Source organism: Musa acuminata, chromosome BXJ3-7 (assembly GCF_036884655.1).
Source record: "Musa acuminata AAA Group cultivar baxijiao chromosome BXJ3-7, Cavendish_Baxijiao_AAA, whole genome shotgun sequence".
Taxonomy (NCBI): Eukaryota; Viridiplantae; Streptophyta; class Magnoliopsida; order Zingiberales; family Musaceae; genus Musa; species Musa acuminata.
Window position 1 is genome coordinate 6,480,489 of NC_088355.1, and position 27,054 is coordinate 6,507,542.

At 35.6% G+C, this 27,054-nt stretch overlaps 2 protein-coding genes across 8 annotated transcripts; one reads left to right on the forward strand and one right to left on the reverse strand.

The window, feature by feature from the left end:
• Nucleotides 1–10,474: 10,474 nt before the first annotated feature.
• On the reverse strand, nucleotides 10,475–16,076 carry LOC103991191 (heat shock 70 kDa protein 15-like). Of its 3 annotated transcripts, none has more exons than XR_010498000.1 (6): nucleotides 15,641–16,076; nucleotides 14,412–14,639; nucleotides 14,228–14,323; nucleotides 13,918–14,136; nucleotides 11,381–11,512; nucleotides 10,475–10,979 (listed from the first exon to the last, which is right to left on the reverse strand). XR_010498000.1 is itself a non-coding variant. In XM_065158779.1 (4 exons), exons 1-4 carry the CDS (start codon nucleotides 15,749–15,751, stop codon nucleotides 14,077–14,079), a joined length of 495 nt encoding a protein of 164 aa, XP_065014851.1. In that variant the 5' UTR covers nucleotides 15,752–16,076; the 3' UTR covers nucleotides 13,916–14,076. The 3 variants fall into 3 exon arrangements, 1 of the variants encoding a protein (XP_065014851.1); XR_672188.3 differs by having other exon boundaries at nucleotides 15,467–16,067; XM_065158779.1 differs by lacking the exons at nucleotides 10,475–10,979; nucleotides 11,381–11,512 and having other exon boundaries at nucleotides 13,916–14,136.
• A 630-nt stretch (nucleotides 16,077–16,706) lies between these two features.
• LOC103991193 (probable ADP-ribosylation factor GTPase-activating protein AGD14) lies at nucleotides 16,707–26,622 on the forward strand. Of its 5 annotated transcripts, none has more exons than XM_009410549.3 (14): nucleotides 16,707–16,979; nucleotides 17,202–17,334; nucleotides 19,126–19,187; nucleotides 19,266–19,353; nucleotides 19,441–19,502; nucleotides 19,591–19,684; nucleotides 19,812–20,261; nucleotides 22,084–22,548; nucleotides 22,624–22,800; nucleotides 22,877–22,981; nucleotides 23,086–23,157; nucleotides 24,852–24,993; nucleotides 25,074–25,143; nucleotides 26,052–26,622. In XM_009410549.3, exons 2-14 carry the CDS (start codon nucleotides 17,236–17,238, stop codon nucleotides 26,188–26,190), a joined length of 2,025 nt encoding a protein of 674 aa, XP_009408824.2. In that variant the 5' UTR covers nucleotides 16,707–16,979; nucleotides 17,202–17,235; the 3' UTR covers nucleotides 26,191–26,622. The 5 variants fall into 5 exon arrangements, with proteins under 5 accessions (XP_009408824.2, XP_009408825.2, XP_065016500.1 ...); XM_009410550.3 differs by having other exon boundaries at nucleotides 16,814–16,979; nucleotides 17,215–17,334; XM_065160428.1 differs by having other exon boundaries at nucleotides 16,848–16,983; nucleotides 26,052–26,341.
• The last annotated feature ends 432 nt before the right edge of the window (nucleotides 26,623–27,054 follow it).

Consider the following 27,054-nt stretch of genomic DNA (forward strand, 5'->3'; position numbering starts at 1 on the left):
CAAAAATAATTAAAGGATGCTTTAATTTGAATTTTTTAAAATTATGTTCATATATGTGGCATGATATTTCTTGCTTTTAGTTTTATTGGTATTAGAATGGTGTTATTTTGGTTTTTTTTTCCTTTAAAAATTTTATATGAATTAATTATAGGTAGTTTATACAATTCAAATTGTTATGGGTTCTTTTTTAGAATATATACTAACTTTTATTATACTTTGAATTATAAAATTATTATCATTATTTTAAATCTTGATAACTAAGATCAATTTGATACATTTATATCATGATTATTTTTTTCTTATCTTCTTGATTTGATCAATAAAAGAAATGTGATTTTTTTTAAAAAATCTTAGAGCTTGCATTTCGCTCGAGGGAGCCTTGACACAGTTAAAAGAGAAGGTTGGTGTAGCAAACATTAATATGTACGTAGGGAGTAGATTTGACACGAGTTCTATAATATGATGACAAAGATCATGTGAGTTAGTTATAGTCTATCTTTCGATTAACTAAGGTGAAACTACTCGAAGACTATAATGATATAGAAATATATAATTAAATGGACAAGGAAACAATAACGAATCCAAATTTAAATGACTATCCAAAATCAAGTGCCGGTTAGAACAAAGGCATAACAAGAGCCATATGTGGTAGTAGGTCTTGAGTGAGTTTTGTGCTATTGCTAGTTGTGCTAACAGAATGGGAATGATTGTCTGCATCACGCTTATAAGTGTTTGGAGTTGATAAGTAAGTTGAAGAAAAGGCTTCAAACATAGTGATTGGTGCTAAATTCTTGGTTGGAGATCGGACAATAGGATAATTGAAAAGTCGATTTTGGCAAGGTGGAGGTTGATTTAGTGTAGCATTATTATTGACAAAAGAGGTGCTTAAACCCTTAGTGTAGAGCATATGCTAGCATTAAAAATGGTCTTCGATAATCACACTTGATGAAGTTGAATTGGCTTAACTCGTTTTTCAAATGTTATCATGTTCGAAAATTCAGAAGCCTCTTGAAAATGCTCCTTCGCATTTTTTTTTATCCATATATGTTAAGCAATCCAAAATTAAATCGACAACCTTCTTATGATTATACTTGTCTATATATATATATATATATATATATATAAGTTGAGCAGGTATGCGCCAAGGGAGGACTCTCTTAAACAATTATTACTATATGCAATTCACTAGAAGTTCTTTACTAACTTTCGCATCGTAAAGTTCATAGATATCCTCTATAACTTTTTGCACGTCGGATGTTTCCACCACAAGAAAAATTTCATCCAAGCATATGGCTTCTTGTCGACATCAAGTTCCCATACTTGGTCCCATCTCCACACCACGAGGGCGACCAAGAACAACATTAACAACTAGCAACATCATATAGAGCATGAAACCACTTGAGAGAGAGAGAGAGAGAGAGAGAGAGAGAGAGAGGATGTTAAAGAGACGTATCAATATTTTTTAATAAGGTAAATTGAATTTGAGACTAAATTCCAAGTGGGAGATTAAATATACTCATCTCAATTTTTCTCCCAAATTAAAAAATCATAAATGGTACACATCACATTATCATTATTTTCTAAATTTTCATATTCTAATATAGAATGTCTATTATCATTTGGTATTTATTTCCTATTTTTAAATATCATAATAAGAAAATTTTATTTTTATTTTATATTAATATATAATAAAATATGGAATAAATCTCCTCAAACTAGTAAGGATTCTTCTCATCTTCTGTATAAATCTCCTCCCATTTCATTGATGAAAAGGGAGGAACCAACGGAGGTAATCGCCTTTAAGAGATTGTAGGATTTCGATTGCGACAAAAGAGTCAAGAATGGCTATTGCCTTTAGGAGATTATAGGCAATATATTACAACGGAGGAGTCAACAACGATCATTGCCTCTAGGATATTGTTAGTTTTTTTTTTTTGTTTTTTTTCTTTAAGTTTAAGTTTTAATATAATTGATTGAGATTTTAATTTTTAAATATTTCATAAAATTTATATTTATTAATTATTTTTTTCAAAAAAGATGATTGGTGTATATAGATTTCACTATTGTTAATGTTAATTTTATTTATTTTGACTTTTGTATAATATTTTAAAAAATCGTAAACCATCTTTAATAAAAATCATATCTTCATGTAATAAATTAAATAATTTAGTATGAAAAATTATTTGGTTTTCTATTTTTTAAAAAATCAGATTTAAATTATGATATTTTGGAGAAGGGGTGACTATTTGGTACGAGACAATCATAGTCTTGCCTGATTTGAACCCAATCAAATCAGTTGGCTCGGAGAGAAATTGTGATGGGTTGGATCCAAGCTATTTAATTATTTTTTTTCATCCAATTGGGATGAGTTGATTCAAGCTATTTAATCAATTTTTTTTAATAATATAGACCAATTGATCTTGAAACCAACATAGTTCCCCTAGAAATTAGGTCGACTGAGGTGCAACAAGGGTTCAAGACAATCTTAGGCCTCGTCAACTCTATACCCCTCTATCTCTTCGTTTAGCAAATTTGAAGGATCTAACCTAATTCTTATGGTGATAAATTTTAGATTAATTAATTTATATAATTATTCATTAATTGAGATCGAGGTTATTATTAAAATGTGTATTTCTAATATGATTTTTACCATATGTACGAGCTATATGTTGAGCAATCCAAGTTAAAAATACTTGTGAAAATAACTAAGGGCTAATTATGGATCACATCCATCATTGGATTGTCTCTCATATCATATATCCTGATTTATTTTTATTTTTATTGTGTATATATATATATTATGGATGTCTCAGATTTTAAATAATATATCAGATTTTTTTCTTTATTAAAGGCAAATATATTGATATTAGTTCGCTGATTGTTTTCAATAATTAATGAGCTATTAGATGTGATGGCTAAATGATTCTCTCATTTGCCTCTTATAATGTTTGAACTATGTTGTTGTGGTTAATGTTTGTATTACCCTAAGATTACTCATTTATTTTAGATAAAGCTTGATTATGGATATTTATATTTTTGAAATTTAATTTAGGAGATACGTACCAAAAATCACTGTTGAAATAAAATTTTTTTTTATCTTAAATTGTAAAGCAGCTTTGATATAGTGATAGATCGAAGAATCGGGTGGAAAAGACTTATCTACGCTTTCTTCGTTTTTTATGATGAATTGGTCAGAACTTACGGTGAACGTCTTGGGTATGATTCATGGTGAACTCTTGATTTCTGATTACGTACGTTTCAGAGCCGTTTGTAAACAATGGAACTTGGTCAGCAAGTTCGAGGACCATCGCCGTCTAAGGCTACAAGCCCCATGGCTCATGTTCTCCGGTGATGACAATTCCACGGCCAAGTTCTTCTCTATTGTCGAGAAGAAAATTTATAAGATTCAATGCCCGGAACCTATGATCGGTAAAAGGATCTATGTCGGTTCTTGTCATGGTTGGCTGGCCACTTTGGATGGACGCTGCAACATGCACCTTTTGAATCCACTCACTGGCGCTCAAATCCCACTCCCTTCGGTGCTAACCTTACCCTTTATCAGAGACAATTATAATTTAGAAGGACAAATCACCAACTTCAACGTGGAACAAGATCATAACCAGTACTCTTTATGGCTCAAGTTCATCCGCAAGGTCGTCATCTCTAAAGCTCCTGATGCAGACAATGACTTCACCATCATGATGATCTATAGCCATTGGTGTAAGCTAGCATTTGCCCGAGCTGGGGATAAGGCTTGGACACCTATAAGCTCGCCTTATTATTACTCCGACATAATTTATCGCAACGCCAAATTCTACACTATCAATTATCGCCAGATGATCGAGGTATGGGAGGCCGATGAACTTGTCTTCAGCATCATCAACTTAGACTTGCCTCCGGATGTTTTGCTAAGGGGCATATATTACTTGGGTGAGTCCCTAGATGGTAATTTGATGTTGGTACATAAGAACCAAAAAAAATGGGGTTCTACAGACAACCCTAAGAACATTATGTGTACGGTGTTTTCCCTAGATGAGCAGACTTGTAAGTGGAAAATAGTAAAGAATTTACATGAACAAACGTTGTTCATAGGCACAAATCAGCCAATGTGCCTCTCTACTATAAACTTTCCAGAGTTGAAACAAAACTGTATCTACTATACTGATGATATGTTGGATATCTGTGGATCCTATAGGTCTACGAGACGTAATATCGGAATATTCTACTTGGAGGATGAGATGACGCGATCGATAGATCATCTTGGATATCACTATTGGCCGCCTCCTCTTTGGTTGACTCCAAGTCTGTCTTGAGTTGGTATCGTCCAAGTCTTGTTATATTTGTTATAAATATTTTTGTCTTGTGTGAGCAGGGCATTGATTACTTGGTAAATTAGCAAAATGTACTTAGCACAAAGTAACTTATAAAGCTTCCAAAAATAAATAAAAATGCTTTAATTTGAATTTTCTAAAATTATGTTCATATATGTGGCATGATATTTCGTTTTTAGTTTTATTGGTGTTAGAATGGTGTTCTTTTGGTTTTTCTTTCCTTTCAAAATTTTGTATGAATTAATTATGGGTAGTTTATGCAATTTAAATTGTTGTGCATTCTATATAATTTATTCTATCTAAACTAGTGTGTTTGGAATATATACTAACTTTTATTATATTTTGAATTATAAAATCATTATTATTATTTTAAATCCAGAGAACCAAGATCAATTTGATTTATTTATATCAAAATTATTCTTTTTTTTTCTTCTTGATTTAAAAAAGAAATTATGATTTAAAAAAAATCCTAAAGCTCGTATTTTGCTCGAGTGAGCCTTGACATAGTTAAAAAATAAGATTGATGTAGCGAACATTAATATCAATGGTGTATGCAGAGAATATATTTGACACGAGTCCCATAATATGATGGTAGAGGTTATGTGAGATAGTTATAGCTTATCTTTCGATTAATCAAGGCGAAACTACTTGAAGAACATACTGATATCGAAGTATATAATCAAACGGATAAGGAAGTAACAATGAGTCCAAATATAAATGACTATCTAAAATCAAGTGATACGTAAAACAAAAGCATAGCAAGAGTGACAGTTAGTAGTTGGCCTCGAGCGAGTTTTGTGCTATTGCTAGTTGTGCTAACAGAATGTGGATGATTGTCTACATCATGCCTATAAGTGTTTGGAGTTGATGAGTAAGTCAAATAAAAGGCTTCTTCAAATATGATGATCGGTGCTATATTCCTGGATGGTTATTCGACATTAGTGTCTACAACATGATCGATCATGCCGTGTTCTAGAGCCAAAATGCTAGCGTGACAAATGATCCTCGATCGCACTTGTTGAAGTTGAATCGACCTGACTAGTTTTTCTAATGCTATCACGTTTGAAACTAAAAAGCCTCTTGAAAGTGCTCCTCCGCATCCGCTCTACTTGAGAGCAAACTCCTCCAAAGATGCTCTGCAAGACCTTTAAATAGCTGGGGATCATTCCATGGCAGTAACAAAGTCAATTAGTTGATCAATGCCTCTTTGCATACTCAAACTGAACTGCATAAATATTGCACTATCACTATAGCATAGTAACAATGTAGTGGAAAGATAAGACCCATGATAACCATGTATACATTTTTGACAAACAGCAAGTAAGACCACCTTCCCTTCATATAGACAATGAGTTGCTCAAAAGTATCTACCGGTGCATCGCTATCCCCCATGCACATCGAAGTGCCACAATCGCTGCTAGTCCCCAACCAAACCGGGGACTGTTTCCAAAACTGAATTGACAATTATGTGCCAAGGGAGGACACTCTTAGACAACTATTACTATGCAATTCACTGAAAGTTCTTTGCCAACTTTCGCATCGGAGAGTTCAGAGATTTGTCAGTGTTGTAGCATTATTATTGACAAGGTGGAGGTTGATTTTGGCAAGGTGGAGGTTGATTTGGTGTAGCATTATTATTGATAAAAGAGGCGCTTAAACCCTTAGTGTAGAGCATATGGTAGCATTAAAAATGGTCTTCGATAATCACACTTGTTGAAGTTGAATTGGCTTAACTCGTTTTTCAAATGTTATCATGTTTGAAAATTCAGAAGCCTCTTGAAAATGCTCCTTCGCATTTTTTTTCTATCCGTATATGTTAAGCAATCCAAAATTAAATCGACAACCTTCTTATGATTATCCTTGTCTATATACACAAAAGAAAAAGTTGAGCAGGTATGCGCCGAGGGAGGACTCTCTTAAACAACTATTACTCTATGCAATTCACTAAAAGTTCTTTACTAACTTTCCCATCGTAAAGTTCATAGATATCTTCTATAACTTTTCACCACAAGAAAAATTTCATCCAAGCATATGGCTTCTTGTCGACATCAAGTTCCCATACTTGGTTGGTCCCATCTCCACACCACAAGGAGGGCGACCAAGAACAACATTAACAACTAGCAACATCATATAGAGCATGAAACCACTTGAGAGAGAGAGAGAGAGAGAGAGAGAGAGAGGATGTTAAAGAGACGTATCAATATTTTTTAATAAGGTAACTTGAATTTGAGACTAAATTCCAAATGGGAGATTAAATATACTCATCTCAATTTTTCTCCCAAATTAAAAAATCATAAATGGTACACATCACATTATCATTATTTTCTAAATTTTCATATTCTAATATAGAATGTCTATTATCATTTGGTATTTATTTCCTATTTTTAAATTTCATGATAAGAAAAATTTATTTTATTTTATATTAATATAAAATAAAATATGGAATAAATCTCCTTAAACTAGTAAGGATTCTTCCTCATCTTCTGTATATATCTCCTCCCATTTCATTGATGAAAAGAGAGAAACCAATAGAGGTCATCGCCTTTAAGAGATTGTAGGATTTCGATTACGACAAAAGAATCAAGACGGGTTATTGCCTTTAAGAGATTGTAGACAGTATATTGCAATAGAGGAGTCAACAACGATCTTTGCCTCTAGGATATTGTTAGTTTTTTTATTTTTTTTTTAAGTTTAAGTTTTAATATAATTGATTGAGCTTTTAATTTTTAAATATCTCATAAATTTTATATTTATTAATTAAAAAAAAGATGATTGGTGTATATAGATTTCAATATTGTTAATGTTAATTTTATTTATTTTTTACTTTTGTATCATATTTTAAAAAATTGTAGACCATCTTTAGTAAAAATCATATTTTCATGTAATAAATTAAATAATTTAGAATGAAAAATTATTTGGTTTTTTATTTTTGAAAAAATCATATTTAAATTATGATATTTTGGAAAAGGGGTGACTATTTGGTCTGAGACAATCAAAGTCTTGCCTGATTTGAACCCAATCAAATCAGTTGGCTCGGGCCATGCATGAGAGAAATTGTGATGGGTTGGATCCAAGCTATTTAATTATTATTTTTAAATATATTCTAATTGGGATGGGTTGATTCAAGCTATTTAATCAATTTTTTTTTAAAATATAGACCAATTGATCTTGAAACGAACTTAGTTCCTCTCTCTCTCTCTCTCTCTCTCTCTCTCTCTCTCTTTATATATATATATATATATATATATATATATATATATATATATAATGCATATGATAGATGAATGATTATAAATGAATGAATGCCATCTTTGATAATATATCAGATTTTTGTCCTCTATTAAAAACAAATATATTTATATTGGTTCAATGATTATTTTCAAGAATTAGTGAACTATTAGATATGATGGTTAAATGGTTCCTTTATTGGAGAAATTTATCCATCTTATAATGCCATACGATATTGATTCTCTTCATTTGCTAAATAGTAGATGTGACCTATCTTAGGGAGTAAAAGCCTCTCGAATGCTTGAGGAGTGCACTATTGATATATAATATATGCCAATATAATCAAATCATGATAATGGGAATGTTATGCACATGATAACCTAATATATTAGAACTATGCTGTTGTGGTTAACGTTTGTATTGTCCCAAGATTATTATTTTATTTTAGATAAAGTTTGATTATGAAGATTTATATTTTTGAAACTTAATTTAGGAGATCCGAGAATCACTATTGAAATAATTTTTTTATCTTAATTTGTGAAGCAGCTCTGATATAGCGATAGGTCGAAGAAACAGGTGGAAAAGACTTCTGTACGCTTTCTCCTTTTGTTATGGTAAATTGGTCAGAGCTTACGAAAGACCTCTTGGGTATGATTCATGGTGAACTCTCGATTTGTGATTACGTACATTTCAGAACCGTTTGTAAACATTGGAACTTGGTCAGCAAGTTCGAGGACCATCGCCGTCTAAGGCCACAAGCCCCGTGGCTCATGTTGTCCGGTGATGGCAATTCCACGGCCAAGTTCTTCTCTATTGTCGAGAAGAAAATTTATAAGATTCAATGCCTGGAACCTATGATCGGTAAAAGGATCTATGTAGGTTCTTGTCATGGTTGGCTGGCCACTTTGGATGGACGCTGCAACATGCACCTTTTGAATCCACTCACTGGCGCTCAAATCCCACTCCCTTCGGTGCTAACCTTACCCTTTATCAGAGACATTAATAATTTAGCAGGACAAATCACCAACTTCAATGTAGAACAAGATTATAACCAGTACTGTTTATGGCGCAAGTTCATACAGAAGGTCGTCCTCTCTAAAGCTCCTGATGCAGACAATGACTTCACCATCATGATGATCTATAGCCATTGTTCTAGGCTAGCCTTTGCTCGAGCTGGGGATAAGGCTTGGACACCTATAAGCTCGCCTTATTATTACTCCGACATAATTTATCACAACGCCAAATTCTACACTATCAATTTTCAACAGGTGGTTGAGACATGGGAGCCCGATGAACTTGCCTTTAAGCATATCATCTTCATCTCAGACTTATCTTCGTATGATTTGTCCAGGGGAATATATTACTTGGTTGAGTCACTAGACAGTAATTTGATGCTGGTACACAAGAACAAAAAAATATTGGGTTATACGAACAACCCTAAGAGCATTATGTGTACGATATTTTCCCTAGATGAGGAGACTTGTAAGTGGAAAAGGGTGAATAATTTACACGAGCAAACATTGTTCATAGGCAAAAATCAGTCAATCTGCCTCTCTACTATAGACTTTCCAGAGTTGAAACAAAACTGTATCTACTATACTAATGACATGTTGGATATCTGTGGATCCTATAGGTATACAAGACGTCGTATTGGAATATTCTGCTTGGAGGATGAGATGACACGACCAATAGATCATCTTGGATATCACTATTGGCCACCTCTTCTTTGGTTGACTCCAAGTCTGTCTTGAGTTGGTATCGTCAAGTCTTGTTATATTTGTCATAAATTTTTTTGTCTTGTGTGAGCAGGACATTGATTACTTGGCAAATAAGTAAAATATACTTAGCACAAAGCAACTTATAAAGCATCCAAAAATAATTAAAGGATGCTTTAATTTGATTTTTCTAAAATTATGTTCATATATGTGGCATGATATTTCTTGCTTTTAGTTTTATTGGTATTAGAACGGTGTTATTTTGGTTTTTCTTTCCTTTCAAAATTTTGTATGAATTAATTATAGGTAGTTTATGCATTTTAAATTGTTGTGGGTTCTATATAATTTATTCTGTCTAAACTAGTGTGTTTGGAATATATACTAACTTTTATTATATTTTGAATTATAAAATCATTATTATTATTTTAAATCCTGATAACCAAGATCAATTTGATTCATTTATATCAAAATTATTCTTTTTCTTCTCTTCTTGATTTGATCAATAAAAGAAATTATGATTAAAAAAAAATCCTAGAGCTCATATTTTGCTCGAGGGAGCCTTGACATAGTTAAAAAACAAGATTGATGTAGCAAACATTAATATCAATGGTGTATGCAGAGAATATATTTGACACGAGTCCTATAATATGATAGCAAAGGTCATTTGAGGTAGTTATAGCCTATCGTTAGTCAAGATAAGACTGCTTGAAGAACACAATGATATCAAAGTATATAATCAAATAGATAAAGAAATGACGATGAGTCCAAATTTAAATGACTATAAAAAATCAAGTAACAGGTAGAATAAAGGCCTCTAGCGAGTTTTGTGTTATTGCTAGTTGTGCTATGATTGGAGTTGATGAGTAAGTCAAATAAAAAAGGCTTCTTCAAATATGATGATCGGTGCTATATTCCTGGATGGTTATTCGACATTAGTGTCTAGATCAATCATGCTGTGTTCTAGAGCCAATATGCTAGCGTGATAAATGATCCTCAATCGCAATTGTTGAAGTTGAATCGACCTGACTAGTTTTTCTAATGCTATCACGTTTGAAACTAAAAAGCCTCTTGAAAGTGTTCCTCCGCATCCGCTCTACTTGAGAACAAACTCCTCCAAGGATGCTATGCAAGACCCTTAAATAGCTGGGGATCATTCCATGGCAATAACAAAGTCAATTAGTTGATCAATGCCTCTTTGCATACTCAAACTGAACTGCATTAATATTGCACTATCACTAATAACAATGTAGTGTAAAGATAAGACCCATGATAACCATGTATACATTTTTGACAAACAGCAAGTGAGACCATCTTCCCTTCATATACACAAAGGAGCCACAATCGCCGGTAGTCCCCAACCTAACCGATCGGGGACCGTTTCCAAAACTGAATTGACAACCAACTTATGATTATGTGCCAAGGGAGGACACTCTTAGACAACTATTACTATGCAATTCACTAAAAGTTCTTTGCCAACTTTCGCATCGGAGAGTTCAGAGATATCTTCTATAACTGTTGTAGGTGGCGTCAGACTGATTTGTCAGTGTCCTTCGGCTCGGAAGCTGTTGTAGGCGGTGTCGGACTGCTTCCATCGGTTACCTGCTGCTGCTCAGCGGTTTGAGGTTGAGCTGGTGGTGTCTCAGTTCGAAAAGGCTGTGGCTTGGCTGGAGGTGGCCTCAGCTTTGTCATTATCGGCTTGCAAAACCTACTCACACATGCTCTCACAATCAATTTTCATGGAAATCTCAGGCTCTAATGCATAGAACACATTTCATATGTTGCTCAGCTCCAAACGAGGATTAGAATAGCGATTTTGGATAAATAAAACATCATACAAGATCGTGTAAATGATTACAGCATGACATGGAACTGCTCCTACATTCTCAACCAACAATTAATAGTCCTACATGACTAAAGAAAACTTAGCCGACGAGTAGCATCTATCCTTCATAGTACAACTAGTGAACCACTCTAGGTTGATTTCATAGAGCCTCTGTACGAAAACAGATGAACAGTCCTACAAATATACTTTTTCACTTCCTAGAGGTAAATCACTGATGGTACAGTCAAGTTGAATATATTCAAGACATCTATAACTGAACTTACCTGTCTAGTGTCTCAGCTTTTCTCTTTAGATCTCGAGAAAGAAGAACTGGATTGGCATATTTAGGTAAAGCATCCTGCTGCTGTTTCTTCTCCCATAACCATGCTTTCTGCTTCTCCACATTCATTTATTACCTGTTCAACAAACCAACAAACCAAGTATATTACCACAGTTTTTATAATCACTGTTAGACTCTAGACCTCTATGCAGATACAAGATTGAGAAAAAGAGGTTATCTCAAATCTTCACTTAGAAGCAGGTTTGGTTTACCGCATCACCATATAATAGAACTTCTAAAGCTGCCCATATCTGCTATACAGCAATCAAGAGGGATGTCTCCTCTTGAAATTAACTAACACAGGCTTCTAAAAAGGATACAAAATGAATTCCATGATAAACAAAATGTTATCACCATCCGACGTATACTATTCTAAGATGACATTCAGAAGATGTAAGTGCTAGGCCAAAGCATAACAAAGTTGTGAATCTGTATAGTGGCAAAATAGATCATCTTACTTTCTCCATAACAGAAAATTCTTGTGCTCTGCCAACTACAATCAAAACTGTGATATGAGGTGACAAAACCCAATGAGAAAAAATGCCCCAAGAAAGGAGACAGTCAACACTGATGGCAAACTCTATAAGATAGTGGATGAGTTATATCAAAATTCTACCCATCAGCATCCACCATTGTATTGAGAATAGTGGTTCACTCAACCATAGGTTAGTTAAGCCACAGACACAATAAAAAAGTGTCTAAAGCCAACCTAGTAGTTATGTTAGTAGCACATTTACTAGGGTTGAAATTTTATATAGAACAAGGTCATAGAAAGTAAGGATTGAAATATCATATCGTATCGATGTTTTGAGTTTGGCTCGGTACGGTATCGTACCGTGTATCGAGCAGTATGCCAGGGCGTACCGAACGGTTCATCTAATTTAGGTGTAAAATTCTCCAAAAATACTTGAAAAAAAAAAAAGTTAGGATAGAGTTTTTAAGTCAGAATAAATATAGTAATAGTATAAGTTTAGCAAAATCAATATAAATTAGGTAAGAATAATATCACATATCTTTTTCGGGTTTTGAGGAATAGTCTTGTACAAGGTTCATATTTTAGTCTGTTACAGATTGTCCTTATGTAAATATTAAAATATCTATATAAAAAAATCATTTGAATTGTTAGACTATTTTGTTACAATATAAACTCTAAAATTTAAATGAATTAAATAATCACATATGTAAATATACATGATTGTTGATTCTGCTATCAAAACGAATGACGGGCCTCCACGAGCGGTGGATCAGGGTCTCGATCCTATACATCTGCATATCAATATGATATATTTGTTGGACCTAATCTATATGCCATTGATACATCAATGTGATGATGGTCATAGGCTGATTGTCATAAATCACATTTATCCTATTAAGTGTCTAATTTCGAATTAATCAATATTAAACACATTAATCATAATATTGAAGACCTTAATTATTCTTTAATTAAAGAAAGAGAATACATATCTCTTGATTAGAAAGTTCTTCCTCTTAATCTTTTAAAATTAGTCTTGATTCAATTTATAACTCATTATTTTGTAGAGTTTATGAGAGCACAAATGAGAAAAAAAGAGTTTGAGATAGTTTAAGAGAGTATGAGAATGAAACAGAGTGAAATAGGAAAGAAGAAGGGTTTAAAAACCTATGAAAAATGGCTCCAATGGTCAATTTGACCGTTGGAGCATTGTTATCGAACGGTAACGATCTAAATTTTGACTGTTACCGCCCGATATAACCTCGTATAGTTTGATACGAGATGCTTTTAAGCATTCTGTCCGGTAGCGGGCGATCCGTGTATTGATATACTGTCGGACCGGTATGTACCGCTCGTACAAGATGGTATCATTCGAAACTGTATACCTTAATAAAAAGTTCAAGTTTTTGAAAACTACAAACATCGAGAAGAAACAGCAAGAAGATGTTTCACAATTGTTTGTGTTTATGTAACTACTTTGCACTAGCATCATATGATGAGACATTTCTAAACAAGCTAAGCAGAAAACACATGCATTTTCTCACTACTATCAGTTTAAAAGTCAATACAAAATCAAAATGAAATGATGGACAATAATTCTATGGCTGACTAAGATATACCAAGCACCAATTAGTAAGAGAACTTCAGATTAAGTGTTATAACATCTCATAGAAACTTCAGAACTACCCTGGTTGAACACATTAAATCTTAAGAAAAAAAGATAAGAGAAACTCCAATCATCATAAAAAAGAAGAAATAACTATAAGCATCAGATCATAGATTGGATGGAATTGCAAGAATAATTACTTATACAACTCCAGAAAAGATTGCGGAACTAAAATTAGAAAGCAGGTCATGGGTCATATATAATACAAAGAGACAGTAAAAACCAGAAACAAGGAATTACCACTACTTAGAAGAAACAACAGAAGATGAGATAAGCATTTTGATCAAATTATCAGACGATATTGTCACCATGCCAACAAGACCAAAATTGATGATTTACAAACCTTGGAATCTGTATCCATCTGAACAGGCTTTTCCCCGGCCTCTGGTGCCCCATTCTCGACCCCATCACTAGAATTGTCAGTGGTTCCATGAGCTTCCTGCACGTCTACATCATTTTCAGTTTTTGAGGAAGCATTTGTTGCTTCATCCATGTCCATAGATTACTTTGTCAGCTCTGCCACGTCCGATGTTGCAACTTCAACTTCCTCTTCTTCCAACATCTGCAAAAAGTAGGATATATTTTACTTTTGAGGTGTCTAGGATTCAAGACTAAGAACCACTAACTAGAAAGAGATACTGCTTATGACTTACAGTGGCTGGCTCAATAGAAACAATTCCATGGAGATTCAACCAAACTTTTACTTTCAACTTATCACGCTCGTCTTTGCTGGTCTGGAAAGGACCAATCTGTACAACAAGATATATTGCTGTCAAGAAGAACAAGAAGCACATAACAAGAATGATATGGTGGGAGGTTTTTGTATATGCTACTTACTGTGTATGTGCTAATTTTTGCTGGAACTTGCATATCACCCACATCAGCATACACAACATCAACTGTGAAAGTAGTAGATCTATAAAATGCAAGAGCTTTGACACTTGGGATTGGATTCCCTTTCGGAAAAACAACTGAACTCTGCTGGTTTTCTGAACCAATGGTCAGAGAATCAGGGGCAGATCCTTTCCATGACAGCGCTATTGAAAAAGGGAAACTCTCATGAACCTTTCACCATAGAAAAAATTGTGTCAAAGATAAGAAACCACAGGTCCAAGTATGTCCACATATATATAATAATATGCATAAACAAGACAAGGATCACATAATTAAATGAATGAACTGATAAAACAGGCAACAGCAGTAAATAAGATGCAAAATAACACTTATTGTATGACAAGAACAAGACAGATAGCAATCATCAAGTCATATTAGTTGAGTATTGGAATTAACAACAAAAGTTACATGAACAGGTGAGCTGTTTGTTACATTAAGCCTCATCCTGAATCTTAAACATAAACAACAAATTACTCTCTATAGTCTATTTCTTGCACTGTATAATAATTTACTCAAGAGACCTATTTGAGAAACATTAATGGCAATCAAAGACACAAAATGGAAAAGAAACACTATTAAGTACAAAAGTTAAGACAACGAAACATTCAATTTATGAGATGTATGGAACATTCAATTTTTCCTATACATAGTGTATTTAATGGTTGGCGAGTTTGCCTTTCGGAAGTGTCAAATTAATGTTGATTCATGTGTTATTGTATTTGCTTCGATCTTGGCAACACCAATTTGTTCCCATCCCCTTTGTTGTGAAGCTGCAGGTTGTCGTTATACACCCATCTGCTGCCATATTCATGTTCAATTTACTTAATTCTCCCTTTCAACAGCAAGATGTTTCTTATAATGCATTAAATGTCGCACATTATCTAGCAGTAGACTCGGACTTCTACTTGAAGCCCGACACTCTCTCTACGGTGGACGAGATCGACCTGCTGACCATAGGGCCACTGATCCCCTCCTGGCCATTCGCTGCCAGCACTAACCTAAAAGAGTCCGATCCAAGCACCGGCAAGCCGGACGAGAAGAGGTACGTGGAGTGGCTGGACTCGAAAACGCAGCGGTCGGTGGTGTACGTCTCCTTCGGAAGCTTGCACTATTTCACGAAGCGGGAGCTGGTGGAACTCTCAGCGGGCCTGGCGCAGAAGAGGCGGCCATACCTGTTGGTGGTACGGCGAGACAACAGGTAGGAGGCGGGCGTGGAGCTGGAGGGAGGAGGGGAACAAGGTCTGGTGGTCGAGTGGTGCTCGCAGGTGAAAGCGCTGTCCCATTCCGCGGTGGGCTGCTTCGTGACCCACTGCGGGTGGAACTCGATGCTGGAGAGCCTATCATGCAGCGTGCCGATGGTGGGCGCCCCGCGGCTGTCGGACCAGGCGACGAACGCAAGGATGGCGGAGGTCACCTGGGGGATGGGGGTGCCTGCCGAGCTCCGTGAGGACGGGTGATCGAGGCGACGGGGTGAGGAGGAAGGCGGCAGAATGGAAGGAGAGAGGGCCGTCGGATCGGAATCTAAGGGCATTCCTGGAGGAGATTGGAGAAGGATCATGAACAATATTCTATCGCGACGATAAGGTTATATGAAGAAAGACGGCGAGTTCTTTCGTTTGTCAGTTTGTTGGAAGGCGTATGTAATCATTAAGTCAAATGGATTATTCGGAAAAAATATGATATATATTAGTGTTCATCACAACAATCTTTAAATAGTCTATAATTTCTTCCTAGACATGTTAAGCGACTACGATCCCACATGATAAATTTATCGATTGGCAGATAGGTAACCGGAGGCCCCGAGAAAGCAGCACAGCCGCAGAAGGACCCCAGGTTTCCAACGAATCAATGCACGGGTAGTAATATGTGTCGGGCGAAAGGGTGGGAACGAATTATGTGCTGTAGCGATCTGGCCAAACTATAGACGGCTCGGCTTTCGCTGTCCGACCCGAGAACAGGGTCCAGCTAAGGTTAAACCTTGGGGTGCATCAGCGAGCTGGCATGCGCTCATCTTTGAGACCTCGACCTCGACCTCGACCTCGACCTCGCTGGCTGGTGGGCCCCAGTCGCAAGGTAACTTGGTGAAAGCTGATCCCTGCGGGCGACCGTACAGATGAGCTGCACCCGTCGTCCACCGTCGAGATCGGGGAGCTGTTTCCCGTGATGGTAACTTGACCTTGCGGGGAAACGAAATCGTTTAGGTAACGACATACGGTACGAGCTAATCTTCTGCGGCCTCTTGTCTCTGTTCCTCGCCTCTTACTCTTTGATGTAGGCCACGTTAGTATCTCGCAATCGTTGATTCATTCGTGACCAAGCAAGGCGGTTCGTAAAATCGAAGAGAAAAAAGAATTTCTCTTTTTTCATCTTCCCCATCTCTCTCTCTCTCTCTCTCTTCATCTTTCCAGACTTCAAATTCCAGATTTTTCAGCAATTCCATCTAGTTCTTCGCCGAGTCGCTGCATTCATCGTCGTCTCGATTCCCCTCCCGAATCCCCATTGGAAGCCGAAGTCAGTACGATCTTCCCCTCTTTTCGTTGTTAGATCTCTCTCTTCGTGATATATATGCTGTAGATCTTGGAAACCGGTAATTCAAGTCTTAGATGGCTGTGAGATCCGGATGTTCTTCTTGTGTTGTATTGGCTTAAGCTTCTGTTTCAAGGTTCTCCATTTTGGTTCCTAGTTTAGCATTTTAGGTTTTTTTTCTTATTTAAATGTAAATTTCGAACATAGTCTCTCGGATCAGGGGAAGATAGTTCGAGGGGCAATGGCGAACCGGGTGAAAGAAGATGAGAAGAATGAGAAGATAATTCGAGGGCTTCTGAAGCTTCCTGCCAACCGAAGATGCATCAATTGCAACAATCTCGTGAGATTCTTCTCTTTTGTTAATCAGAAGAGACAGCATATGCATGCCATGATTGATTCTCCAATTACAGGACAAACTGATTTTATACTAACCTAGATTTATATTTGGTTTCTGAACATAAAATGATTTATTAACTGTGATGTGTTAGCAACCTGATGGTGCAAAATATATCTGTATTAATTAGCACAGTGTTATGTGTATCTCATATATGAAATTGTTCAGTTCTAGATAGCATCAAGTTTTAACTCAGTCAGACTATTCATAAGCTGTTTACTTCACACTGGAAGTTAATTTAAAAAAGTTTGCAGCAATGATTATTTTTCATTAGTTTCTATTAACTCTAATTTTTTTAGATGGGACAAAATCATAGTCAAAATGACTTTTCTTTTCACTGCCACTGCAAGAATAAATGAAAATACAGAGATTGTATAGTTACATAGTAAATGATTTGAATTGTATAGATCAATTGTTTTGGTCAAATGTAAAAATAATGCAGAATAACAAGTAATCCACATTGAAACTGGGACTATATGATGAAATGTAAATGGTAAAATAATTACTTCTCAAGAATAGGCAAAATCAAAGGAGTATGAGACTTGGAAAAAATAATATAAAATATATTCCGTGGATGGTGTAACGGTTGTCTCATGGGAAGTTGGTGGTTTGATGAATTCTAAATGGTGAAGGGACATCCTATGATGTTTTTGTTAGTGAGTCTAGGGATGGTGTAACAAATATATTCCTTGGATGGTGTAACAAATTGGCTCTTGGGAGGGTTCTCACTACAGCAAACTGGGAGTCTTGATAAATAAAACAAAGGAGCATTTATTTATTTTTTGTCTTGTTAAAGAGTCTTGTAGTTTGCATCTGATTATGTATAATTATAATCAACCTGTTAATTGATGTCGACCTTATCAGGGAGCTTTATGAGAAATTAGATTGTAGCAAGCCCTTTCTAGCATGGTCAGTATTATATGCCACATCATGCCAACACAGCTATTAATGACTGCATTGGTGGGAGCGAAACATGGTAAAACATTTCTAGTTAATTCATTAATGTAGAAAAAGGGGGGACTTTGTTCAGGTGTTTCACAATGGTCTTAAAGCTAAATTGACAAGTGTGTTAACCATTAACTTAAAAATAAGAAATTAAATTTTGTTGTGTTTAACAGTGAGAACAAAAAAACCAAAATGGTCACTGTTTACATGTCAATTGTGATGATATGTTGGTTGCTATTTGTGAGAGATAGTGGTGCTCTTGAGAAAGAAGGGGAATTGGCACATTATGTCATGAGGAAAACCTTCAATGGACAACTTGTCATATTCTTGGCAGCTTATGTCTGCCAAAAACTTCACTGAAGGCATTTCCTGGACCATACAAGTGGTGGTTGGTAGGTTCCACCTCGTGTTGAGAGAAAGGGGCATAAGAGCTGATTAAGTGGGAGCATGGAAGACCATAGGAAAATGAGAGGAGGCCTTATTTAAAATAAGAATAAGAAGAACAGGAAATTATAAGTGCAAGAACTGAAACCGTCAAATTTGGTTTGGTAGTTGGTATGCTGCCCAAACTCAAATTGTATCGGCCAGTATACCTGAAACAAGTAATGCTGTCTGATACACTCCTTGTACTGCATAATTAGGCATCTAGTTTGGTCTATATTATGTATTACATCTGGTACATGCTGAAACTCTTATCTTCTGCTAATTACCTAGAATTAGCTCCAAGCTATTACTTTTGTTAAATTTCTGGTTAGGTTACATTTAATGAAATTCATATGCACATCTTGACAGGGGCCGCAATATGTATGCACAAATTTCTGGACCTTCATCTGTACAAACTGTAGTGGAATACAGTAAGTATCACTCTCTGTCTGCGTATTGTTGTTCCCTATTTCTAATGCTACCTTTTTATGACAATTTTCTTTTTCCAGCCGAGAGTTCACCCACCGTGTTAAGTCCATATCTATGGCTAAATTTACTTCTCAAGAAGTTACTGCACTTCAAGAAGGGGGAAATGAGGTACTCTAGTCTACATCCATTTCATTTTATATCTTGTATTAATTTTTAGCTACTCTTTTCAAGGGTGCTTTTGTGTGTTTCTTATAGCGTGCCAGAGAAATATACTTTAAGGACTGGGACCCACAACGTCATTCATTTCCTGATAGCAGGTGGCTTCTAATTCTCTATTTTGGTTTCCTTCAGTATCTTTTGATAGAGAGTAAATTTGATCTCCTTGCTATTTCTTTTGAGTTCCAGTAATATCGACAGACTCAGAGATTTCATTAAGCATGTTTATGTGGATCGGAGATACTCTGGGGGAAGACATGGAGACAGGCCACAAATGTTGAAGGTGGTAACAGACTGAGGAATTGTTTGTTTGGAAAGTTGTGCATCTGTGTATGATAAGACTGTGATAATATAAGCCCTTCCTAGTGTTCCATCTCATCATCGTTTCTTGTGGTTTGTGAGTCTTACAGGGTGATAAGGACGTTTATAATGAAAACCGCAGGGCAGAACCATATAGAGGTGGTTCAAGAAGCCCACCATATGAAGATCGTTATAGTCCTAGTTATGGTGGTAGAAATGATGATCGTAGTTTCAGATACAACTATGGAGAAAGAAGTCCTGCATATAATCAAGGTGATTACAAGAGAAGTCCGGCTCGTTTTGAGGTGCTAGATGACAGACAGAGAGATGACAAGTTTGGAAATGGAAGCCAAAACAGAAAGACTGAAGACCGTAGGCTCCCAGATGCACCAAAACCAGAGGGGAGATCACCAGATCATCAGAAAGATTTCAATAAGATGAGTCCCCCAGTGGTGCGCCCTGTGAGAGATATTTTGGGTGATAATGCACCACAACTTCAAGTTGGTGGTGCTGCTAAAACAAATGGGATCAGGGGCCCTGATGATTCTGCAAAGATAAAGGTGAGTTATATAGTGATCTATGAGGTTGATAACTACTTGTGTATGTAGCTGGTGTGACATGGATTTTATTTCATGCAAGTCATGTTAGACATTATGCTAGTAATTAAGGATATATCCATCAAGTTTACCTATCATATGCTTGTTGCACATCTTCATTTTGGTCTACTTCCTGGCTGGTGGATTTATTTAGTCATCAAAGACTTGAGATTTTGTCCTTTTATTACCAGCAAAAGCTGCTACTAAATGTTAATTTGTTGATGTTTCTTTTCTGTTTAAGTAAACGAAGCTGTAGAAAAGGATCATGGCCATTTTTAGGAAATGATACAAACACAACTATTATTTTCCTGATATCTTGTGGGTACTGATGATAGAGAAACATTATCTCTATATAATGATCAAGGGAGATGTCCAACCATGGCTTGACAGTCCAGGACTTGTTATCAATATAGGTTAACACAAACACATCAAAGGATTAATAATTTTGGGTATTGAACCTGAGCCGATCCATGACCAGCAATAAGCAATAGCAATGGACAGGCCACCAGGCGGCAATGCTAAGTGCAACGAATCTTTTTGGGCATCAGTTGGGTGAGAAACCGGGACTCAGTGTCAGCTGGGGGAGAAACATATATTAAAAACCCTAAACCCATAATGAAAAAAGATGTGCCAGATTGCCTGACAAGGGACAGTTCGCATCTCAATTCACATACATGTCTGGTAAATACCGATCAGCACAAATCAGTCTGATGAAATATGATGAACCATAAACACAACCTTGTCAGCTTGGTGAGATAGGTCAAGACTTTTTAAATGGTCTAAGAAAATACTAATTAAATTTGATAATAAAAGAACCAATAGAGCACTGCATCTTTTATTATTTTAATCATAATTACGAAAATATGAAACTTGAACAATCAATAAATTTGATTGCTGCTATTAAGTCTGTAACATGTGTTATACTTTACATGAATCATAAAGGATGTGTTTGATATTAGCATAAGCAATAAAAGATCAGTTTTCTGATGAATTTCAAGGGGAGATGGTTGTGTGGATAGTATGAGATTTGTTTTGAATTGACAGTATTCTAAGATGTAATTCGTTAGGCTTATATGTGTTAAAGTAAAAGGACAAAAGGCTTCTGTTGATACAATGGGCTCTGTAATGTAGTTCATGTGGTGGCATATGTCAGCTAAGTATGCTAAAAATTTTCTTTATTGCCTCATGTAAGGCCTGCACAGCATCGTTATACTATATGGCTAACTATGTATGTATAGGACCATATATTTAATTACATTATAGCCATTCACTTATTTTTTGATGTAAGTGCTGTCACATTAATTTCAGTCTATAATATCCAGATAAATATGATGAAAAATTTTCTTTATTACATGATGTAAGGCCCATAGATCATCATTATACTGTATGGCTACATATGTAAACAAATAAACTATATGTAAGCACATTATAGCCATTCACTTCTTTTGTGATGAAAATGCTGTTGCATTAATTTGAGTCCATGATAGCCATGAAATGGCTTTTACATTTACAGGCAAAGATCTTCGTTGCTACATATAAATTATATGGATTTGTTTTAATGTGCTTTCATTGAGAATATTAGTTTGTTCCCAGTCACAAACAGATTGGTGAACTAATGAGTTACTATTGGAACAAAAATTTTGATTGATACATATGAACCATTATGCTTTTGTATCAATCTTTGTGTTCCTAGCCATAACAGATTTGGTAATTAAGTAGCACTGTTGGAACTATTGGAACACCTATAGATGGGCTGCTCATTCTTCATCAACTTCATATATTGCAGAGTACCTTATCTTCAAACAGCATAGATTCTACTGATGCAAATTCGGCACAGTTGAAAGGGTCGTTCTCTGAAAGTTTGATAGATTTTGATGTGGATCATGAACCTCCTGTTGCTGCAATAACAGAACAACCAGTTGCTCAACAAACTACATCTGGTAGTGATGGTGGTGCAGACTGGGCAGCTTTTGATACTTCTGGACAGCAGAAAGTACCTCAAGTGGATGCAAATGCGAACCCATTAGTGTCTGCTCTTGCCCAATTATCAGTTTCAGGGTCTACACCTGTAGGGAATTTGCCAACCTTGTCTTTTTCTCAAATTGAGTCCTCTCCCAAAGCTGGTGGTGGAGGGAACTTGCTCACAATGCAGCAGCAGCAGCAGCAGCAACCTCTGGTATTTCCATCCATTGATAATCCACCTGGTAATCAGTCATCCAACGTATCTGTTGTTGGAACTTCAAACAACCAGGTAAAGGCACTTGCTTTTCATGTTCATCTCAAAGAGTGTTCTGCAAGGTTCCATATTATACATGCTTCTTTCCAGACTTGGATTCCATCACCCATACCACATGGGCAAGGAAATTTCACAAACCTAGCTATTAACCCAGCTGGACATCTTCCTCGGATAGCTACTAAGCTACCTCAAGAAAAAGTTGCTGGAGTTTCTTCACAGCCACCTTCTGCAGAGAGTAAAACTAGTGGAAGGAAAGAACTGCCAGTGGTAATATATTATTAGATCTTATTGCTCATCCTTGTTCCATGCTACCATCATTTCTTATGAAGAATAATATTTACAGGATTTTTTCACTTCTCTATATCCAAGTGCACCTGTAACAGCTCAAGGTTGGCAAAGAGGGCCATATCCTGGCATGGGGTATAACATACAATACTCTTCTGGAGTGGTATGTATTGTTAATTTGACATGGTTTTTGTTGCCATACTTGTATCTGTCTTATGTTTTACAACCTTTTGAAGCTAACTTCGATTTTTTTTTTTTTTCCTTCAGGCTATGCCTACATATTCTCAGACTCCAAAATCTGTGAATCCATTTGATCTTACCAGTGATCCAGCTGCAGTGGTATGGTAGTTGTAACAATTATATAATAAAACATTTAGTCTCTGGTTAAAACCCTCAGTAGAAAAATCTTCTTTCTGTTTCTTAGGTTTGTTCAGGAGGAGAAACATAAAAGTAACCTTTATTCAGCCGGGTTATACTCAAAATGAGAGCCAATAAAATAGAAACTTGTTCATAGTTCCAGTTACTTTTTCACATGATTTCTTTTTGGTGGTATCTAACTGGATAAAGTAAATGGCAATATAAAAAAAAACGCACAAAGCCATAATTTTCATACGTGAATGTTAGCAGTGTTCAGAAATTGCATGATGATGTTAGTCACAGCCATTTACACATCCACAAATAAAATGCATGCCTTTGGTCTCTACTCATGATGACCAGACCTTTTGCTGTAAGCACTTTATGGTTGGCATGGAAAGCATGATATGGTTCAATATTCTGTAAATGATTTAGTGCATGATTTTTTTCCTCCTACATTTTGTAGAATTAGTCATTGTTGTTGATGTCATTGTCATCTAGGCCTTTCCTGACAACATGAGGTGGGCTATGAATGAAGCATTGTTCAGAAGGCTCGATGAGAGATTTGAATGTATACAGGCACACATATATACTTGGGTATATATGCTGAATATACTACACACACTATACTGGTACCAATTCTAATACTAGCTCTATGGAGTTGGTTCTGTATGTACCTCTCTCAGGCCGTTCTAGACAAGCTTAAACTCATTCAAAGAATAGTTAAGAATCACAAAGTCTAGTTTTCCAGGTTTCAAAGCCCTCTTAAATAGGCAGACGCTACATGTCCTTGAGCTAATTTCTCTAGCTTTTTGCTGCTCAGAATCCTAGAGAGTAGTTTATCAAAGATACGTTTTCATGATCAGAAGCAGTTGCAAGCTTTATCTAGAAGAAATGGACATCTAACAGTTCAATCATGAATGCCGATTAACCCAAATCCACTAATGACTGCAAAAACGTCAGTTAAAGGGGTTCAAATCAAATCACCTATTTGGATACGTGAACATGCTGTCTATTTAATGTTCAGTAACTTTCTTATGGCAACCATTTTACAATACCTGTTTCTGACCATTGCATTGGGAAAAACAGTTGGAAGTAATTTAACGTGTCTCTGGTTCACATTTTCACTATTTTAAACTTTGTTGATCTAGCTTCTCCTTTTTTGCATCATCATTTAAGGATTTTTATTGAGAATATCCATGTGAATGAGAATGTTAACAGTCAAATTTTCTGGCACTTAATGGATTTTTCTATGTTCATGCTCTTATGGTCTCTGAAGATGTGATTAGTTCTATGACTACGTAGTTAAGTTCACCTAACAGAGAAGCTGTTTTTAAAACATGCTTATGATTTATATAAATGTATTTATATTACTTACTACATTTTTTTCCCTTTCACCCCGTTTTGTTTGATGGATGACAAATGTTTAGTAGTTAATTACAGTGTTTTTTGTGAAACTGTGGAATCTTAAGTTCAACAAAATTTATTATATAGTTGCTTGCTAGTTCCATCTTTGAGTTTTGTTTTTTATAGGTGATGCAGATGGTCACAGCTTTTTCTAATAGATTAGACAAATTTGGTGCTAACTGTCTAAATTATGTCTTATATACTATATAAGTTTCCTTCCCGGCAGTCTTATACTTATGATTTTCCAATGAATTTCATTCTGCATGATATAGTACCCCTCAGTGACACCTCTGCAAGCAGCATTATCAAACATGACTGCTCCAGCGACCTTACTTCGAACTTCCAGTTTTGGAGCCCCTTCCCCACATTCGGTTCACTTGCAACAGTCACCCTATGCATCAAGTGTCTCTCCAGGTAAAATCTAATGACACCCTTATGGTTTTTTACCCATTGGATTTAATGCTCTAATGTCACTAATATGAACATGATCTCAGGTCCATTCATGATGCATCAGGTTCCAGATAACATGCCTCAACAATTTGCTGCTAGCATGATGCCAATGGGGTAAGTCATACTGAAATTAATGGTTATTTTGCCGATTTTCTATTATCAGGGAGCGCTGTGAGAGCGGCATATAATTATTGCTTTAAATTACTGCTATTTACATTTCCTCAGACAGATCATGTGCTTTTTTCTCATTTGTCTGTTGCAATTGTGGTAAGAAGATGTGCTTATGTCATCAGCTATCCTGTTTTCCTTTGAACAATAGAGAAGGGAGAAAAAAGAAAATTTTCTGTTGGATAATGGATTCAATTTCTTTGTTCCAAATTACTGTTTCATGATAAAGTAATTATTAGGGAGCACTGTAAGATTGCCATATAATCATTGCTATAATTGACTATTTATTACATTTCCTTAAAACAAATTGTATGGATTTTTCCCATTTGTTTGTTGCAGTTTTGGTAAGATGATGTACTTGTGTCATCAGATCTTCTTGTTTACCTTTGAACAATAGAGCAGGGAAAAAAAGAAAATCTTCTGTTGGATAATGAATTTGATTTCTTTGTTCAAGTTACTTTTTCACAAAAAAAAGATCATTGGTTTTGGAATGAAAGCAATGGCTGATGGTTATCTAACACGTCTGTTTATGGGTTAGCTCCCTCTATTAAAGTTTACAAGAATATTACATTATTCTATAATTAATATAATTAGAAATATTATAATTAAATATCCAGACATAAATTTCGTATGCTAGTACCTACCACCCAAGAGTTTCAAAATTAATTGTCAGCTTTTGAACTTGTGTTCCTTTTTAGGTGAATGACAAATTTTATAATATATATTATTTGGTCTAGAAGTTTCAACTTCTGTGTAACTAACTTGAGTACTATTTCTGTATCTCACTAGAGACATTATTCAGAAAAGACTGACATTTACATACATTAATAAGCACTCTATGTATCTGAGTGCAGGAATCAAGGTATTGTAGCTCCTGCTAGCAATGGTGCTACTTTTAGTACTTCAGGCATTCATCAAAATCCAGCGGTCAGATATTCCCAACTGAGTACACCAAATTCTTTCGGTTCTGTTGGAGGAAATCCATTTGGATGAACAAGATAAATGGAACTACAGCTTGCAATTTGTGCCAGCATCTTGACATTTGTTCCCTACTAAAGAAAATTTGATTGAAAACTCTGGCTTGGTAATGCAATTAGCACCTGTGTGAGAAAGATTGCAGTCTTTATCTACCTTTGTAAGACCGGAAATGCTGGTTCCTTTAGAAAACTAGTACAAAGAGGGGAAAGGTGATTAGATTTCTGAGAATCGAGAAAGGTAACTCAAGAGTCGGTGTAAATTATTGTTCATTGTTAAAAAACATTAGTTATTCAGTCTGTTTTGAGTGTGTATTTTGGCAGTTTCTGCCTGGTTACCTTGTGACTGTGGGGTGCATAATTTTTATCAGTGTTTGTAACTTTGCATTATATTCCCTGTAAATTACATGTGATATCAGAGTGGACTGGATTTCGAGTTATTATCGCTTAATAGCTGTGTACCAAATATGGTTAAGCTTCTTTTAACTTTTCACACAGGTTATTTCTTTCACATATTGTGCCTCATTTTCCAAAGTACGGAGTTAAATTCCCTTATTGCTGTCTTTCCTTTTCTTTTTAATGGAAATATCTAAATGGAAAAAGGATAAACTTTTACTTTCGCCAAATTTTTTTGCACTACTGTATTTTTGAAGATGAGAATACTCTGCAGTTCCGTTTGTTCCCTGTTCATTGATGGTGGATGATAATGAAAACGTCAACTTTTCTTTCCTGTCTTCGGAATGCAGGTTTTTTTTCCTCTTATTCTTAAAACGATTTAGTTTATTTTATTTATCAATGCCAATACATATAAAAAGGAGAATACTTTTATATGTATTTTTGAAGATGAGAATACTTTTATATGCTTGACATAACAGAAAAAGGA

Coding starts and splice junctions, on each gene's coding strand:
- LOC103991191 (XM_065158779.1), bottom strand. CDS start 15,751: ATGGGACAGCGCTTTCACCTGCGAGCACCACTCGACCACCAGACCTTG. Junction 14,324..14,411: donor CAAAAATTAGCACATACACA/GTAAGTAGCATA, acceptor CTTGTTGTACAG/ATTGGTCCTTTCCAGACCAG. Junction 14,137..14,227: donor TTTCTATTGAGCCAGCCACT/GTAAGTCATAAG, acceptor TACTTTTTGCAG/ATGTTGGAAGAAGAGGAAGT.
- LOC103991193 (XM_065160427.1), top strand. CDS start 17,089: ATGTTCTTCTTGTGTTGTATTGGCTTAAGCTTCTGTTTCAAG. Junction 19,188..19,265: donor ACAAACTGTAGTGGAATACA/GTAAGTATCACT, acceptor TTCTTTTTCCAG/CCGAGAGTTCACCCACCGTG. Junction 23,158..24,851: donor CCAGTGATCCAGCTGCAGTG/GTATGGTAGTTG, acceptor TGCATGATATAG/TACCCCTCAGTGACACCTCT.